Source organism: Phalacrocorax carbo, chromosome 9, assembly GCF_963921805.1.
Source record: "Phalacrocorax carbo chromosome 9, bPhaCar2.1, whole genome shotgun sequence".
In the NCBI taxonomy this organism is placed as follows: domain Eukaryota; kingdom Metazoa; phylum Chordata; class Aves; order Suliformes; family Phalacrocoracidae; genus Phalacrocorax; species Phalacrocorax carbo.
Genome location: NC_087521.1, coordinates 11,298,488 through 11,316,862, shown reverse-complemented (window position 1 = coordinate 11,316,862; position 18,375 = coordinate 11,298,488). Strand labels below are relative to the sequence as shown.

The 18,375-nt window shown below is 35.9% G+C and overlaps 1 protein-coding gene across 13 annotated transcripts in view; it reads right to left on the bottom strand.

The window, feature by feature from the left end:
- The window catches only part of MIPOL1 (mirror-image polydactyly 1), a 202,072-nt gene that overhangs the window by 152,970 nt on the left and 30,727 nt on the right, over positions 1–18,375 (bottom strand). For 7 of the 13 annotated variants that reach the window (XM_064460298.1, XM_064460299.1, XM_064460301.1 and 4 more), the window contains 3 exons: positions 14,566–14,701; positions 13,887–14,021; positions 12,526–12,604 (listed from right to left, as the gene is read on the bottom strand). The exons of 2 other annotated variants lie outside the window; for them this stretch is intronic. In XM_064460298.1, the coding sequence (XP_064316368.1) occupies positions 12,526–12,544 (19 nt within the window). In that variant the 5' untranslated portion in view covers positions 12,545–12,604; positions 13,887–14,021; positions 14,566–14,701. The remainder of the gene's footprint in view (positions 1–12,525; positions 12,605–13,886; positions 14,022–14,565; positions 14,702–18,375) is intronic. 4 more of the 13 variants (XM_064460307.1, XM_064460305.1, XM_064460308.1 and 1 more) reach the window with 2 other exon arrangements.

The window sequence follows — 18,375 nt, the reverse complement described above, 5'->3', positions numbered from 1 at the left end:
AGGTCAAGTCAGCACATAGACTGTTTTTTAAAATCACTTTTAAAACCCAGAATGAAGTAAACATGTCTGCATGATGAGGTAAACATCTGCATTAGAGCTGAACTTCAGGCTAAATCCTTAGGCCATGTCAAGATATGGATTTTTATGCCTTCAACTGTAAGTTATAGCAGCTGGAAAAAAAAAAAAGAATTTAGAATGGAACTAGACCTGTGTTGGCATTTATTAATGCTCATGCTGCTTCTTTAAGCAACTTATATTTGCAGCACACTTTTTCATCCAGATTCAATTCACTCAAGCACATTGGTAAGACTAAGCAGCATCACAGCAAGCCCTTAAGTGGCATTCCTGGAAACGTCAGGCGAAACACAGAGGATCTGGGGTTTTTCCCTGCTGGCTTTGTAAGACAGAAGATTATGGCTGCCTCCTCCACTCAGAATTGGAAGCACTCTGCCCAGGGGCATTAAGGTTAGAGGTTTTCACTTGTTTAATAAAGCTGTAATGCTTTTTTTTTTGTCAACATGCTAAATCTGTCAGTAGAATGCTTTGGGGAAGACATTTTGAACAGTCAGATCAATGGGCATAGCGATTTTTTAATTTTTAAACCCACTTTACTCTCCATTGTAGCTCATGACCCCCCACCCCAAGTAATTTAGGCCTTGGTACATGGTAGCTTCTTGTCTTGCTGTTAAACTAAGCAGCAATATTAATCAATGCACTTCAGTGCTTTTCCGCATGCCTCCTGCAAATTGTATTGTGCACTAATTACCAACGCTGCAGAGAGACACTGGGGAGTAAGTAGCATTTGCAATAATCAGGCTGCATAAGGAACATCAGAGAAAGGGTAAAACAGCCTTGCAAGCTTTGGAAAGAATTATGTAGTTTTCATTAAGTGGTATCACCACCACTGAATCTGGTTCTTGAGTATACTAAACAACTTACTTTCTATATAAAACAGAACAAATCAGTAGCCCAGATTAATATTTCACTATAGGAAGAAGCCAAACAGCTGATGATCTGTATGTATTTATCTTGAATGAATAGCTCATTCATATTGAGGGAAAGAAATGCAAATACTAGGAAGAAGGAATATAAAGACACTAGAATTAAAGCTGGGAACTGATTGTGAGGGATGTAAGGGGAAGGTAATGGTGTCATGGCTTGAAATAGTAAAGGCAGAACAGAATTAAGTGTTGTTAAGCTGGGAGTGGTTAAAAAGTCAAGTAAAAACATTGAACCTAACACATTTTGCAGGCAGCCACTATTTCTCATTGCTGTTTCTTAGAAGTGGGGGATTGGCACCAAAATCAGGGAAAGCACAGCATTAGGGAATCCTGTACTGACACTGATAGCGCTAAAGGTGTGAGTGCACAGAAAGTGCAGATTCACCTGGAAGACTAAGGAGGCAGTAGCTTCCCTTATGTACCACTCAGCATATTCAGCAGCCCCGTCATCCAGCAGAAGCTGGGTGGGCACCTCCTTCCCCATTTGCAGTCTTTCAGCACCCCACATGCCAAATGGTGCTGATCAGCTCAGAGGTCTGCAGGGGAACTCTGAGGAATAACGATAAAGGAAAACAAAACCGAATGGAACACGCACACAGCACTGCAAAATACACAGCTGGTTACAGATCTGCCTGCAGATGATTATGGGGACATGGGAAGCCCTTGCTGGAGCTCCAAACCAGCTTCAAGTGTAATAGTACTTACTGCTTGCTACCTATAGCCTCCTAGTATTTGTTTTAAGCTGGTCTGTAGCACAGACAATGCATGTCCTCATCTGCCTATAAAAGACTGCATGAATGAACCCCCAGAGGGATGGCAGTAAGGGGCAGAATAGGAAAAAGAGCAAAACCAGGAAGGAAGAGAATGAGCCATCCACACTCAGGGAGTGTGAGCAAAGCTGACTGCAAACTCAATAGCTTACTCTTCCTACGTGACACTGTAAGTTTAAAAAATTGAAAAAAATGTGGAACAAAACATTGTGCTACATTTGAGGAACTAACTGCAACCTCAATTACTAAAATTGTAAGTAAAATGCCCCAAAAATTCAGTGATTGACAAACTCTAATTTACTGTTAATCATGGGGTTTTTTTTTCCTCAGTCTAAACAATAACAACACAGCTTCAATTTCTGTGGCAGTTTTTTGCATTTGTACAATACCAAAAACTTTGAATTTTTAACACCAAGAGGGAATATTCACTATCCAACAAAACTATCAAAGCAAAGAGCCACCCCACCCCTATACCAAACTAACCTTTTCTCACTGAAATAAAAGGACATGCTTACTAGGTTTAAAAAGACTTGCTTTTGCTCCTACCTGCAAACCACACGTCACCCTCAACTTGCTGCAATAACTGTCAAGTGTGTAAGAGCAGTACTCGAGAACTTCACCTCCTTTTTATTTTCACCCGACTAATTCCTACTCTTTATTATCAACTTTCAAAATATCTAGATTTTTTGTATGTTAATAATGTTACAAACACTTCTGAGAAGATAATTTTTGGGCATGCATGTATGACAACGCATGCATACCTACAAGTGTTCTAACAAACGGTTAGGACAAGACAGCTGCTGCATTAATAAAGAGCAATTTCTAATAGTTTCATGGGACAAACAGATTATGGAATTGTTTTAAGTTCATAACATCTAATGCTTGAATTCTTACATATATAATAAATAAATAGAAATTAAATATTTAAGTCTAATGGAAAACTCGAACCTCATAGCCACTAACTATTCAAGCTATGCAAATGAAATTAGTACTACTGCCGAATATTCCTTTATGAGCTGAAAATGATGAGTCAGCCTTTTTGTCTAAGACAAACATTCATTCACTCAGCTATATAACTATTGGAACTTCTACCAAACAGAATGACTGTGAAAGACTCAGATCGCTCAACAGTTCACCCCTTACTAAATGATTAAAAGGCATAAATCCTGAAAATGAATGGGAAACCAAAATTAAAGGATTTTATAGGCATAAATATGCAAAGAAAGAAAATGAGGCTGGTGGAAGAAATCTGATCCTATTGCCTGGCAAAAGTGGAAAGAAAAGAGTGGGTTTAGGCTTTATGCATTTTCAGAATGTCTGTTATTTCCTTTTTCATTTGTATTTGAGTTGACACAGACGCAACATACATGATTTAGATGCATATCTCAAAGGTTGTTCATTATTTTTTACTTTTTCCTATTTTATCTTTCCCACAATCTGCAAAGAAATTTTCGGAGTTAATCCCAAGAAAAGATGCTGTACTTGATTTTTGAGAAGAAAGTAATTCCTGTTTCTGGAAAACTATTACAAACGCTTAGTACAAAAAGTACAAGGTCAACATCCATTTTCTCCAAAACAAACAAATAATAAAAAGTACAGCTTTACTCATCATTGGACTTACTACAGATTTACTTATGTTAGTAATTATTTAGGCCTCTTCAGTGCAGTGTAGTATACTGAGAACCAATAACCTGGCAACTAACAGCAAATTGTTGTCTCTTCATGACACACTTTTTCTAACATTTAAAGAAAACTGGGCAAACTTTAAGATGATTATTCAGTAGGACTCTAAGATCTCACTAAATGACTTCTGTAGCATGGCAGAATGGCGGTTACAGGAACCTGATAACAAGTGAAGGCTGAGCTCAGAGTAGTTTTGTAATACAAAGCTAATTCCTTTTATTTCTCCGTGCCTTGCCCAGCCAAAACACCACGTATAACTGGCCAAGCCCTTGGCAGTTAGGAAGAGGAAATCACCACATAGATGCATTGTACACTCAGTGCCCCAACAATACATAACTGTGGGCCCTGCTGAGAGCATCATGGGTCAACTCAGAAGAATGACTATCAACTTACTTTTAATAGCTCTTACTCAAAAAGGTCACAGATTTTACACTGAGGTGGGATATCTGCTCTTATTTTAAGAAACAAATGAGAGACATTCACTGAAATAAGCCTTGAAAACAACATTTTCACAGAATCACAGAATCACAGGTTGGAAGGGACCTCAGGGATCATCTAGTCCAACCTTTCTAGGAAGAGCAGAGTCTAAACAAGATGGCCCAGCACCCTGTCCAGATGACTCTTGAAGGTGTCCAATGTGGCCGAGGCAACCACTTCCCTGGGGAGATTATTCCAATGGTTGACTGTCCTCACTGTGAAAAATTTCCCTCTCATGTCCAATTGGAATCTCCCCAAGAGCAATTTTTATGGAAATTCTCACAGATATTTTATAAGGGATGCATAAACACTGTGATAGTAATTTTAAAGCTATCAAGATCAAGACACAGAGAAATGAAGTAACTGGATCGAGGTCACTAAGTAAGTCACGGCAGAGGTAAAACTGCAGAAGTATTAGGCGCTGTATCCATGCTATATCTTGAAGCCTGTGCTACCTCACTGGCAGCCCTTCCTGCCCCTGTTTCCTCCTCAGAGACCTCAAATTTTCTCTTCTGCCAGAGAGGTTTTAACAACTCATTTCAATTGGACTTCAAGAAAAAAAATACCATTTTTTACTATGAATTATAAAGTAACATTTACACAATCAAAAAATTAAGAGAAATTTCAAATAACTAGATCAGTAACCTTCCACATTCCTTTATTATTATAACCTTCATTCACATGACAGACAACAGTATTTCTATATTAAAGGCAGACGTGCAGTGTACAGTGTCGACAAACTTCCTGTAATTTCATTAGTAGGCAGAAGAAATGAAATAACTTTTTTTTTTCATTGATTATTGTTCTAATACAGAGAACTTCAGAACAATTAAAACTGGTCAAAAGTCAGTCAGGTTAACAGAACGATATAATTCAAATGCTCAACCTACAGCTAAGCATTTAAGTTTTCCAAAATCATGATCAAAGAGAACAACTTATTCTTTTTGGAACTTTATTGAGAAAGTTATCTGAAAATGAAATAAGAATAACCTACGTTATATTTTGCATTAATGCCTTAGTTTGCTCCATATTCCCTCACACATACACACACACACACACACACACAAAGGCTTGAAAGTATTTTGGCTGCTAAAGTACAGACAAAACTCAGAAGTTTAATGGTTCATTTTTTTATTCCTTAAAGGAATCTAAAGAGAACAGTGAATTCATTCTGTGTTAGCAATTTAAGCGGGGGGACATCTGTGCTACTTTGAATGCTTCTTTATTCACCTGTACTTGTGTGGAACCCTGGCAACACCCTTCATAAAGAAATAAATTGAGAAGGAGATTAAGAACAGTTGGAGTTATTCTGGCAAAGGCAATTTTTTACAATTCTCCAAGGATTTTGATTATTTTAGTAATGATGTTTCCCTTGCCTGACGCTCTCACTAAGTCTTTTGCCCTCCTATTTTGCATATAAACAGCAATTGTGTACAAGCTGGTGACCATTTAAAATAGAAAACCACTTCTAAGTCTTTAAAATACGCAGCCAGTCATTATTTTGGTATTCACTGCAGTTAATCGTGATGCATTTATTAATGTGTAAATATCAGACATTTCCTTTGGCATTCCACTCTCCGTATGCAATTCATTAACATACTGTTATTTTAAAATATTAGTCTCTGAGAAGACATCAGATTTTCATTGGATTGGTCTCACACTTGAAAAAGCATTTTTATATTCCGAATGCATCAAAACAGCAGAATCTCTAGGCAGATACTAAGTGGGATTCACTGAAACACAATGTTAGTTCTAATGGATGGATGATTGTGTTTGGTCTTTTGAAACTTTGAAGTATAGGTAAGTCTTGATCACACAAATTAATAAATCCTAAAGCTGGAGTTAACAATAACCATTACACCCAAATTCTGCAGCTTAGCCCAGCCAATTTTTCAAAAGGTCAGGTTGTGAACTGGAGAAGATCAGGGAGGTCCACCGCATAGCTTTGTTGCCAGGCATCTCTCGTCTGGATTGTTGCAGGCATTTATTAGTATTCGTCAGCAGACTCAACAAAGCAAACAAGAAATTCAAGCACGAATAATAAAATGAAATGCTGCTATATAACCCTTTGTCATTCAGCAAATATGGGACTTTTTAGCTACATTGTTCCTAAACCTGGGTTACTACTTTAATTTTTCTCCACAGTGCTGACTGAATGAGTATGCATGTGTGTTAAATGCAGAGCTCCCTTAACAACTGCAGGACTGCCATTTAATCTGTTGGTAGATGGACCATTTCCTGTGGGAACTCGAGCTATGATTTCCAGATCCACCAAATAAATCTCAGATTAAGATTCCAAATGAAACCTGCCTTTGGCAGATAAAAAATGTCAAGATGGATATAAACAGTAAAATTATAAATTATCTAGGTGTTGCACGATGACTTGATGTGCGTTTTTTGTTTACACTTTCCCCGATATCACAACTATACAAGGCATTCATCAAATGTCACACTTTCATAATATTGGAGGCATCATTAAAACTGTTTGGCTAAGGACCTTGAAGTGTTTAAGCAGTAGCTCAAAAGTATATTTGTGCAAAGTAGAAGAATAAATTTACATATCAGCAGCAGCTCATAAGGGATGGGTAAATATTCTGTTTATCTCTCATTGTAATTCAGGTTAGTTTAAATACAGGGTTTCAGGATATCATTACAGCCTATATGGAGTTATTACATAATTTCCAAACATAGTGTCTGCTAGCGTTTTACTAAACATGCTGTGTTTATGTTTTCTAAACCACCTAAAAACAAAGTAAACCCTCCCATTCCATTTTTCTTTTGCTATTGTCATACCAGACAATTACTTTTCACATATAACCCCTTCCATTATCTAAATCTTAATGATCCAGAACTCCCTTTTATCTAGGCAGGGTCATGTTTCCTGATGCCCATTAATTATAGTGAAAATTCTCTTATCCAAATGCACTCAACCTCCCCTAACGCAAACAAACAACTAAGGCTTTGCTGATTTAGAGCTCTAAACAAAATCCCAGAAAACTACAGCTCTAGAAGCGAAGAAAAATATTGTCACTTTAAGTGTCCGACATAAAAGAAAGGTCACTCTGCATAAAGTGCCAGTAGGACACCTTGCCCACGCACCCTTTACTCCAATTAAATGGTCCACTAAAGACGCAGGTGAACTCTCGGGTAAGAGTCTCCAGTGCACTCCCTGGGGAACCTTTTTAAAATAATTTTTTAATATGTCTTTGCTCTGAAATGAAGCTTCATTCTAATTGTTATTAAAATAGAAACAATGAAGATTTCTTAAGAAGAAAATAACCAAATTCCTCTTGCACTTGTGCTAGGTCTTCTAAAGCTCCTTCCGAAGCGTTACATAAAAATAACTGTGGTAGCAAGTGCTGCTGTCCCTGAAGCACATTTCAAGATATTCTGAAGTTAGCTGCACCCATATTTTAAACACTTAAGTGATTCAAAGTGCAATACTTCAAGGTGCGCATTCTCCCCATCTTTAGTGTTTGCGATACTTGGTGCAGATAAGACACTACACATTTGTTAGACCCTGTAAAGGTTCTAACAAAATCATACTCACAACACTCCAGTGAGCCAGGCAGACACTGGATACTTAGTTGGGCTTCTGATGAGGAGTCTTTCTGCGTGCAGCCTGGCCAGAAATACATTGTATTTAACCATTCAAGATGTACACGGAAAAAAATGGGATGGAAGACGGAGACATGAGAATTTATGCACATGAAAGGGTGATTATATTCACAGGAAAGACCAGGCAGTATTTGATGATTTTTCAGTTACCATTAGCTCCTTTTTTTTTCTAACTCATGGCACACTATTCCCTCTTTTTCCATGCAAGACATTTTCTTCATCTTCCATACTTAGTGTTGCTCAAGAGTTACTAGCCTCTCTTGCTATGTTTGACTCATGCAAGACCATCCTCTCAACCTCTCTTCTGCCTCCTACACTCTGCAGAGAAACCTGCAACTACCCTGGCCACTTTACTTTGCAAGAGGATCTCTGACAGCTAGCACACAGCAAGTTTGATGCTGAAAGCACAGCACACATGAAAGACACCAATCAACTGAGCCACATGCGCGAAGAGGAGACTGCCTCTCTGCATACAATGTACATTCTTTTGCATACACACCCTTGCAATATCCAGGTCTTCCTTCTTTCCCAGGTAAACAGCATTCCTTATTGCTAAAAGAAGGAAGGAGAGGAAGAACAGTCTCACAGTATCCCCTGTTGAGACACGTAATAGAAGAAACAGACTCCAGTATGACAAGTACGGTTTATTCTGTCTCTACTACAGTGTTGGATGAAGGGCTTCAGATTTACTTTAGAGTGTTTACAGCTGTAATGGGTGTATTCTGGAGAAAGCGAAAGCAGCACCTCTAGAATTAGTTGCTTTTTGATGCAACTAGAGCGTCAGATGAAAAATCTTTACAACACCACATTACTCTTAAAGCTTTCTTTACCCCTTCATCTTTGTGTGTGTGTGTGTTTGTTAAAGTCACACAATACTAATTTCAGACAAGTCCTTGTAATTAGTGTTACAAAACAAAATTCTCTAAAAAGTACATTAAAATCATTACGAAAGTAGACAAACTTACTACTTCTAGTAAGATAGTCTACAAATACATGGGGAGGAACAGGAGTTTCATTGCTAGGAATTCAGCAAAAAAAAAAAGATTATTCATTTTATTTAACTTATGCATATGACTGTATATTGCCTCAACTACCATGAATGCAAAAGAGATGGCTGACAATTAATGGTATTTAAAAATGGGAGAACATAAATGCAAAAATATTTCTAGAGACGTTTTATTTCCTGAATATTATTCACTATACAGCAGAAGAACTAAACAGTATTTTCGTAAGCAATACACTGGCATATACGCATCATGACCACGTCAATACAAGGAAAGCTATGGCCAGATTCTTACCAGTAAGCACCATGCATTCATGCAAGACCAATGCATGCACAAACACACAATGCAATTAAGACAATTGTCTATGTGTAACCTTATCACACGCACATGCGTCCCAGCAGCTGTATATACATAACGTGAGGTTTGCATATCTGTTTTCCTCTTCTGTTTTTCCTGAAGGGAGCAAGACTGGAAAACAACAGCTCACTACCATAAAACACTTTTCAAATTTCCCTGAACAAGCCGATGCTGCAGTCCTGTTTCAATCTACATTATCATATCTCTTTAAAGCTAGAGTCTCCTCTGAACTACAGTTTCCAGACATGCAATTTTGAAGTATTTTTACAACCCTCACAAACATTCTTTTGAAGGATAACAAGCTACAGTGAAAGTGCCTATATGGATCATAACTTAGAGTTGACAACAAATTCTTACAAGTAAAATTGGTTCATTGGCTTACACTTCCATCTATGCTTTAAATAATGGTTTAGAAATATATTTATTTCTATGCTTGAAAAGTATAACAACCACCTTTTAAGGAATCAAACCACTTTGCTGTTAAAAATAATGAATCTATTACCTTATTTTAGGAAATGCCAAATAATAATTATACAATGCTTTTCATTTTGGAGTCAGCAAAATTACAATTTTGTTGTCAAAACAGACTAAACAGTACTTGATATTCTAAGACTTCACCTAATTTCTGGCCTGTCCTTAAAAGTCATAGGTGCTCAGAGATATGACACAAGTATAAACATTACAATAGTGAAAGAATATATAATACAGAACAAGTATAGCTGCACCCATTCAAACACAGTACATGATATGAGTCAAATAAGACACAAATTTGACTCCAGTATTTGCACACTCACCACTTTCCTATCCTGCTAACTCTTTTGGAAAACTGACATATCAAGCCCTGAATGTATATCTAAGTATGAAAAGCACCCAATTTCAGGTTCTGTCTTGTGTTTTCACAGTATTAATGTTTGTGCAGTTTTCCTCATGCATGCAAACCCTGCTAAAGTAACAGCTCCACCCAGGTGCAACGTGCCTCCCTCCCCGCCCCGCCGCCACTGCAATGCAAAGATATGGACCTATTTGCCAATGTAAGTTTATTTTTATAATGGACTACTATCCTAGGCTCTCTAGCTTGGATTCTGAATTTTTTTCATTTGGAAATTCCACAGTCTTCGCCTGCCTGCTGCCAATGCTCCTGATACATTCTCTCAAGTATTCTTAGAGAGAAATGAAAAAAAGGCACTATCCTCCTATTAAAAACTCGGTGCTGTGGGGATAAATGGTTCATTTAAATTAGATACAAACCCAAAATAATAAGCCTTGCAGACAGGCTGTTCTTTCACTCTTCCTAATACACCAGAACACAGACAGGCAAATGTCTTCAATCCAGACAGGCATATTATATTCCAAACAACATGGAAAGTTAAAAAGAAAATCTCAGCGATAAAACACTTCATATACACTCTTCTTAAACACTAGCTTCTTTCAAATATTTTATCTTATAACATCTATTTACAGGTTACATATTATCCCACATAACCGCCATAAACCTATCAGTTCTCTGCACCTAACATTTTTGCTGTTTTTTAAAAATTCTCATTGCTTGACTGAATTTTCACCTAGTCAGCTAAATTTCATCTCAGCTGTGCTTTACCATCATTGTTCTTTGACAAATAATTTAATCGCCAACATTTCAGTATGCTATAAAAAAATATCTGAATAAATCATTACAGGATTATTCTAAAATCAGCTTTTAAGCTTCCAAGTTACAAGCAAGGAACAACTAGATAAAGTACAGTACCAGCCGCATAAAGGACAGATGACAAAGCAAGCGGAACACCAAATGGTGCACACTTCAACATACAAATTTAAACAGGAGATTAAAAGTTGCTTTGATTTAGTAGTTCAATGAGAAAATGCACCAGAATGTCTACCAAGGGTACATATTGAACATTATGTTGCTGTAATTTATCTATCATCTTTACGATAAGAAAATGCAATTCAATTGTTAATACCCAAATAAAATTCTAAGAAAAAAACCTTCCTCATCCAAACCAGTATAATGACATAAGATTTATCCATAATCCCTTTTTTAAACTTCCGTAGGAGTAAAAGCATAAAGAATTATGTGCCTTACTAATGATGGATCTAAAATAGTGTATCAATTTTAGTTTTGTCTATACAACAACTTCTGTTGTATACACAAATACCTAAGTATTAGCTTGGAAGAAATAGCTTTCTAAACAGCAAAAAATATTAACTTAATGCATCAGAATAATAATACACATGAAACACAGTAACTACCCAGTTTTTAAACTATCTGTGAGCAGCAGCAGAATCCTGTTTCTTGCAATTGGACAGAAAATATTTCACAGAGAACCAGTTTATGGCATTCACTTGCCTACTTTGTAAAAGTTAACCTTTTGAACCATTCTTAGGGTATGCTGACCCCTAAAGGTCTAAAAATAGTAAATCTGATTAAGCCGTTACACATTTAACATCTAAATTGTCAGAACACAATTCTCCACTAAGTTACTCCACCATGACTATGGCTGTTTTCAGATCATACGCTTCAAAAACATTTTTAACTTCACTCAGTTATAGCTCAAAATTCCATGAATTAAAAGGGGTCTACAAGTAGTTTATTTTATGTAATCATATAGACAGAAATTCCTTTACGTATGTAAGAAATGCATCATCTCCAAGACAGAGTATTTCTTCTTTCTTCTCAACAACAGACTTTTCATGAGACACTTGACATTTATTATCTTTTGAGAAAGAATAGATAGTATAAAATTAAAAAAAAGGAAATCCAAAAGATGCTGTCAGGCTCTGATACAGGAGGCATCTTTGACATTGACACATCTATTCAACTTTTTTTTTTTAACCTACACATAGCCACGGGAAAAAATCCACCCTTTTATGATGTACTGAAGGTCTGTTTTCTGTCTTTCCCTTTCTTCCATCTGCACATTATTATCTAGTCACAAGCCACTTCCCGACAATTCTCTTCTGTAAAGTCAATCAGTCGCATAATGTGCTCTCTCAAACTCAGTGCTGCTTTTTTTTTATTTTTAATTTCTGCTTTGAAACATAGAAGAATGTATCTGAGACCAAAATTCTGGTCACCCAAATACAAAAATATCCTTTCATCCTGATGGAGATGAAAATTCTGGAAACCATGGAAGTTCCAAGTTAACCAAGGGCCCCTCTACCTCCAAGCCTACATTACTGTCTATATTTGGTTGAAGTAATAATAAGAAACTCGTTAATATTAGTGGATGGCTTAATCATACTCTAGCCAGGAATGAATTGCCAAGAAAGTTACTTTAAGACAGACTTCATATTTATTGTTAACCCATTAAGAAAAACAGGTTGGAAAGTGAAGTGCAGTGTACAGACTAAGAATTTAAATAAGATTTCTCAAAGTTATATAAAAACATTTCCAATAACACAGAAAATAAAAATAAAGCTGAAGATTTACATTCCTGTAGCTGCTCTCCTGTTACCCCACTTTTAAGAGGCAGTGTGTGGTTGTGGTTTGTTTTTTCCTTTTTCCTTTTCTTTTCTTCCAAAGTCAGTTGTATATTGGCAAGAACAAATACATTCCAGTCACTGCCTAGCACTGGTACAACACCTGAGGTTCCTTATTAATATCTTAAAAGTCTTTACCTTTTGACCAGTTCTCCATTTGTTCTTCTGAACTTGTTTGATCTGGCACTGAGTCCAGTTTTGCTTGACGATTTCAGAGCTAAAATAAAGCAAACTCCAGATAAATAAACTTGAAACAATATAACACAGCTATAGCTTGCCTTCACCTGACAGAAAATTTACAAGACAAATGATTTTTAAATATTTATAACAGGACAATAAAGTCTATACACTTTAACAGTCAAGGCTAAATTATACTTCTCAGTAAAATATTGTTTCTTCACACATCTAATTTTTATAATGGTTTGGTTCAGCTTTCTGTTGCGTGTAAGATCTTCACTGAAAAATTTAATAATTTGTCTTCTTGTTCTAGAGTCTGGTCTTGGAAGTACATGCTACTCTGCACAGCCCAAAACACACTGAGTGGTCCCGCTAGAGGCAATGAGAGGGCTCACTTTGGTAATTATTACAGAAGGTGGTTCGTGCTTAACTTTACAACATTCTTTTTCCTGCTTTAATCTCCTGGATAAAATACAGGTAAAGTGGCCCATGACCACTCCAACTCTGAATTTGCAGGTTTTTCTAAACAGCTAATCCTAATCCATCCTAATATCCGCTATTCCATCCTAATCTCTGCATGCATTTTGCTTCAGACTAAACATTTAATTACACAGTTGCAGTATTTCATAAAATCAAAGATTTTCAAGAACAACCCTCAATACTCAAAAACAAGACCTACAACAAAATGTTATGCTTATCAGGTAATGTTTTGAGTGTTGAAATATATGCTGTTTTATATGTTAAAAATTCAACTATATTCTATATCTCGAGGAAACCTAAATAAATTAGTAATCTTCCTATATAGTACGCTTACCATAAATTCTATTTTGGTACTTACTCAAGCACCTCTTTTTAAAATGTATTGTACAAAGGACAATTTTTCATCCTTAACTACCTATTGTGCTTATTTTTGTATGTTTTTCCTGGTATATTTTTTCTACATTTTTAAAAAAAATATAACACTTCTTGAAAATACCCAGAGAGTTGCCATTGTGCTGATAAATGAGTCTAAAAAAAAAAATTAAGTACACATTTTAAAATTCAAGCACATTATACCAAGACATATGTTCCAACTAATAAAGCAGCAGAAGAAAATCTTCTCCTATACAACACCAAAAAGGCAGATGTTTTCATTTTTATCTTTGAGATTACAAAAAAAGTAAAATAATTGTGCAAACACTTAAGATTCAAACAAACATTTATATTAAGCATTCAAGAAATACATATTTGGCTCATGTTTGTTGTTAACTATAAATGTGCATGAGAAAAAAAATGTGTATGATTTGATGTGCTTAGGTCTTAACAAAAAATAAAAACTTCACCTTATATCGCAGAACACTGAGTTCCATACAAGAACCCCTCAAATGAAGCTGTACACTTCTTTTTCAATTCTGTGTAACTGTGTTGATTTGGGGTTGGCAATCTTTTCCTAAGTTCCTCATTTACTTTTGGATTAGCTGAAAATATAGAAGGTTATTAATATCAAGAAATAGGTTTCTGTCAATGAAGCCGTTTCCCTACATATTGCACAAAAAGGTTCATAATAATTGCAGTATTTTAATAAGATATTCATATAGCAAGACATGAAGAAAATACGGTATTTAATAACCTCTGGAGTATTTTAAAACATGTCTTAGGGCCTTAATGTGCCTAGTAATATACTATTTAAAAGCATAATTTTATCCCTCCACAATATACAGTCATTCTTCCTCGCCATTTACCCAGCTAATGAATGCCAGCAATTAGTAAAATGTAATCCCATTGCACAATCATTTTAATGCTTTTAGCACTCAGAAAAGTAAACACCAAATTAATACTGCTCAAGCCATATCAGATCCTAGTTGGAAGCAAGCAATTATAGTTCAGCTCCTCAGGTGTAATTAAATGATTGGAATGATTTAGTTCCATAAATGCAAGTTAATTCATAAGCAAGCAACAAATATACTGGGAGTAATTACAAGAAACATTGACAGTCTAAGCAGGGCATGTGCCTTCATGTACCTGAGGTAGGAAAATGCTGCCCTCTCCTGGAAATAATAGACTATGGCTCAGGAATAATCGGAGACGGGTCATGAGGCTCATTTTACAGACTTTGTCTTCATAGGTGAAATGTGTTCTGCTAGTTAACAGGAATTTTCTGTTTGCACATACAGAAAATAAAAATATTGCTGATATCAGATTAAGGCAACCTATCGATCGAAGTCAAACAGAAAGACCTTTTGGGGCTCCCTAGAGTTTGCAGTATACTTTCCCTATTATTAGAAATAAAAATGTTAGTAAATAGAACAACACATTATTCCATAAGCTTGTAAATGGGTTGCTCTGAACACAAATGCTGCAACAGCTATCTAACATATGCACAACGCTTACATATCATTCAAGATGTACCTTTACAGTAGGTACTTCAAACATAAGGTAATTTTAGAACTAAAACTTACTGAACCATCATTATTTAGACAGTGTTAAACTTGGCCGCATCAACAACAATCAGAAGCTCGCCATGAAAATTTTCCCAGGAAGGATTATCAGAAAAATTAAATACAATTATTTTAAAGCTTTTATTTACTTCCATTTGAAGACGATCTGTTAATAATCAATGTCTAATAATGAAAAGAAGTTGAAGCTGGAGATTAAAATAAAGTATTCTGGTGGACACGGACAAGAGTGAAAATGCAAACTGAAACTGTAACCCAGAATCTGGAGTTAATTTTAAATAATAATTTCCTTATTCACTACCTATTTATTCAACCCGAGTTAGTGTTAAGACTACTACTTGAACATCGTGCATAGAAAGTTAAAAAAAAATTGTCCTTATCTGTTGAATATCATATGCAATAGTCCATAAAAGTCACACTAAATATTTAAGTACAAAACTACCTACAAATATGAATGTAAATTAACAAGCATCTTCTTACTAAAGAAAGAAATCCCAGATCTATCTATTTTGCCCTCTACAGAAATAACAAATGCTTCCCAGCACTGCATATAGAATCATGGGAGAAAAATCCTATGCTGTGGTCAGTATATGACTATTTTCCACACAGAGAAATTGACTGTAAGAAAGCTCGATTCAAAAGCACCTGATCACTGTAAAAGCCTGAAATTGTTCTTTACCAATAGCACTTTGGCATCAAAATATTCCTTTGTTCCAGATCTCTGTATTTCAAAACAAACCCAAGCTATACACAAATACCTTCATTGTTACTTTACATATTGTGGAATGAAATAAATTATTTTAAGAAGTCATATTATTAAAAGTTTAAAATGTACAGCACATTTGCTTTGCCCTTTGATGTCACAGTCCTATTTTTCTATTCAAATCTTGTACACTGTAAGTTAATTGCTTTTGGAAACTACTTATTATTCATGTAAAAATTAATGTGCCAATGTGTTTAAATCCTTTTAAATGACCATTCATGCATCTTTCTTCTTTAAGTACCAGTGAAATCTGTCAAAGATATCAATGCAAGATGGTCTTAGAGAAAGTTCTAATAAAGATTTTTTCTGCTAACACAAGATTTTCATTTTCGTCAACTTTACTTAAATTCCATTAATTTTTTAAGCTGCTTTTAATAAATTCAGAAGTAAAAAATTTTAGGCTCCATAGTCCGTCATTTGTGTTCCAGCTGACTTTATGAATATTAATAACAGTGTTATCCTGATTAAATAGGCTTCATATAAAATCCCTGTGAATCCTATAGCTCAGACATCTCATTTTTCCAACTCTTTATGAATTTGGATTCAGACATTAAAGTGGAAAAAACCTTAAAAAACAGATTCAATGGTACATTTGTTACCCTTAAGCAAAAAATTAGATGTTCTAATGATTCCAATAATTAAAATTGATAAGACCATATTGAGATTTCAGGCTTTCTGTAAACATGCAACATATTTTAACTCTAATGAAAACATCAACACTTCACGGGACAAAGGATTAGGAATCTATTATAAAATAATAACAAATGTCTGTCCTTATCCTTACCTTAAACAACAGATGATATGATCTTAATTCTTCATATATGGAGGATTGATTTGCAGAAGTATTTCCCAAAGAGAAAGAAATTACTGGATGCTTAATTACATAAGATACACATGAAATACATGAACATCTCAATTTAGTGTGGGTGCCCAGTGAAAAACAGCATTAACTTCTAATTGGTTTATACTTCAGCAAAACCAACCTTTTTCTAAAGAATGTCAAATCGAAGCACACAGGAAATGTTGGCATTATCCTACAAGACTCATGCAGTCACAGTTTCAAACTGCCAACTTCTTCCCATGCTTATATGCCTGAATTATTTACATCTATGACAGATAAAAATGGAAAACTAAGCTCACTGCACTGCCTTAACTTTTTTATTTTTTATATAATGCTAACTAAAATTACTACTTCTTCATTCATTCAGGGATACATTCTGCAAAGATTGCCATCAAAATATTTTGCCTTCCAGTACCTTGACACATGAGTGGATTTTAGGAGAAGAAAAGTCCTAACAAAATAATGGCATATTCAAGAGAACGGCATTCCAGCCCCGGTTCTAACTACTCATCCACACAAACACTTAACAGGAATTAAAAACAAGAGGTATATAAAAATAACAGATATCTGCAAGGTAGGGAGCATACAGTGCTTTACTTGTGCAGTTCTGAACAGCTCTTATGTGGCATTTCCACTTTCAGAGGAAAAAACCTCGAGTGTCTGCAAAATATATATTATACAAGGAAGCCACCCACAATAACACCAACTTTCAACCCTCTGACCAGTGATGTTGACCCAAGGGATTTAGATTAGTGACAGTCTCCTGTAGCGGCTAGTGCTTTCCCTCCCTGCGCAGGAGATCTGGAAGTCCACCTTCTAAGCTGGAGTTCAGTTACTGACTCTCCCTCCACGGGAACGAAAAGGCTGTTGAGACCCTTCCATATGGAGCCCCAATGACAGCAAACCCTCATTCCTTGGTCTTGTCTTGCCAGGTTTTGAAGACAACTAGTGAATCATGGCCTTAGCCGCTGTGACAGGAAGCAAACACTTGCTGGTGTTGACCAAATTCACGAAAAGTAGTCAAGTCTTTTTCCACAAGAAGGGCTACCCCACCTGCTCTGCCTCTGGTGGAACAAGGCACCAGTTCTCACCACCCCTTGGGACAGCACCGAGCCAGTCTTTGGCCCCCTTAATGAGGCAGTTGACAGTTGCCGCTGACAGTGCAGGTATGGAGACATCTAGGGGAGGGAACACCATATACTTTGTGGATAGCGAAATAAAAATGAATTTTAGTAGCATTTTTCAGAAGATTAATTAGATTACCAGGTTCTCCTAAAATATCCTGAAACGTTCTGCCTCATTTAGGAGGGTACACTACATAAAAACCCATTACCTTCTAGAAGCATTCTCTAGGGAACTAACAGATGTTTTCTTAGCCCAGGTGGATGCCAAGTTTTGATCCAATGCTACACTTCCTCCACAAAAGTGTCACAATTCCTGACTACCTTAAGAAACTTTACAGCAAATCAGAGATCTAAGACAACCAAAAATAAGTGAAAGTTAGCTTTGGGCAGTTATAAAATACTAGTCAAAAAATAACTGAAACAGCCCCTTCAAATATTTGTTAGATGTGGAATAACACCCATCTGTTAGATACCTGAAAGCTGTGAAATGAAACATACTTTGATTACAGGGTTACTTTTTTTTTTGTATTCTATCACTTATATACTTTTAAACACATGTAGTTCATGCACAAAATTCTGTTTCTTTTTAAAAGAATATAAAACATAGCCAAGTCAATTAACCCTGTAAGTGGATGAATGTAGCATGAG